The following is a 703-nucleotide window of genomic DNA, read 5'->3' on the forward strand; positions in this document are numbered from 1 at the left end:
GTCATAGGCAAGCGGCTGGAGATGCACTCTTCTGCTTACAACGTGGACTACAAGAGAAGCTACCCCACAAACTCCCTCACGAGAAGTCATCAGGCATCAACCCTCAAAAGAAACAACACTAACTCCTCCAACTCGTCCCACCTCTCCCGCAATCAGAGCTTCAGCCGGGGTGACAACCCACCGCCGGCCCCGCAGCGAGTGGACTCCATACAGGTCCACGCTGCTCAGGCACAGGCTGTGCCTGTATCCCGGCAGCCAAGTCTCACTGCCTACAACTCACTGACGAGGTCAGGCTTGAAACGCACGCCCTCGCTAAAGCCAGACGTACCTCCCAAACCTTCCTTTGCTCCGCTTTCCACATCCATGAAGCCCAACGATGCATGTACATAATCAGAGGGGGGAGGGGGAGCGGGAGGAGGATGGCAATTACACAGAAGTTGCCCTTGGAAGCCAGTGTTCTGCAACTGTTATCACTCGCTCCTCTGAGAAGATAGTTGTTGCAAGCTGAAGATGTGTTGGATTTCTGCTCTCTGGGAAAAGTGGAATATTTTTTTAAACCCGAGCCATATGACCCATGGTTGAAGGTTTGTAATTGCAGGATTCACCCCTACAACCTGCCAGTTCTTTGCTCAAAAGACTAATCCTCCATCACAAACATTGAGTCAAAAGCACACAGGTGAAAATGACTGTGACATTTCACCCC

The 703-nt window shown here is 51.6% G+C and overlaps 1 protein-coding gene across 1 annotated transcript in view; it reads left to right on the forward strand.

Moving 5' to 3' along the window:
* SEMA6A (semaphorin 6A) overlaps positions 1–703 on the forward strand; it is a 133,860-nt gene that overhangs the window by 115,956 nt on the left and 17,201 nt on the right. Inside the window, exon 21 of the mRNA XM_017731398.1 lies at positions 8–703. This exon is cut by the window's right edge and continues 1 nt beyond it. Within this exon, the coding sequence (XP_017586887.1) occupies positions 8–390 (383 nt within the window). The 3' untranslated portion in view covers positions 391–703. The remainder of the gene's footprint in view (positions 1–7) is intronic.

The sequence above is a fragment of the Corvus brachyrhynchos genome, unplaced genomic scaffold (assembly GCF_000691975.1).
Source record: "Corvus brachyrhynchos isolate BGI_N302 unplaced genomic scaffold, ASM69197v1 scaffold614, whole genome shotgun sequence".
NCBI classification, from domain to species: domain Eukaryota; kingdom Metazoa; phylum Chordata; class Aves; order Passeriformes; family Corvidae; genus Corvus; species Corvus brachyrhynchos.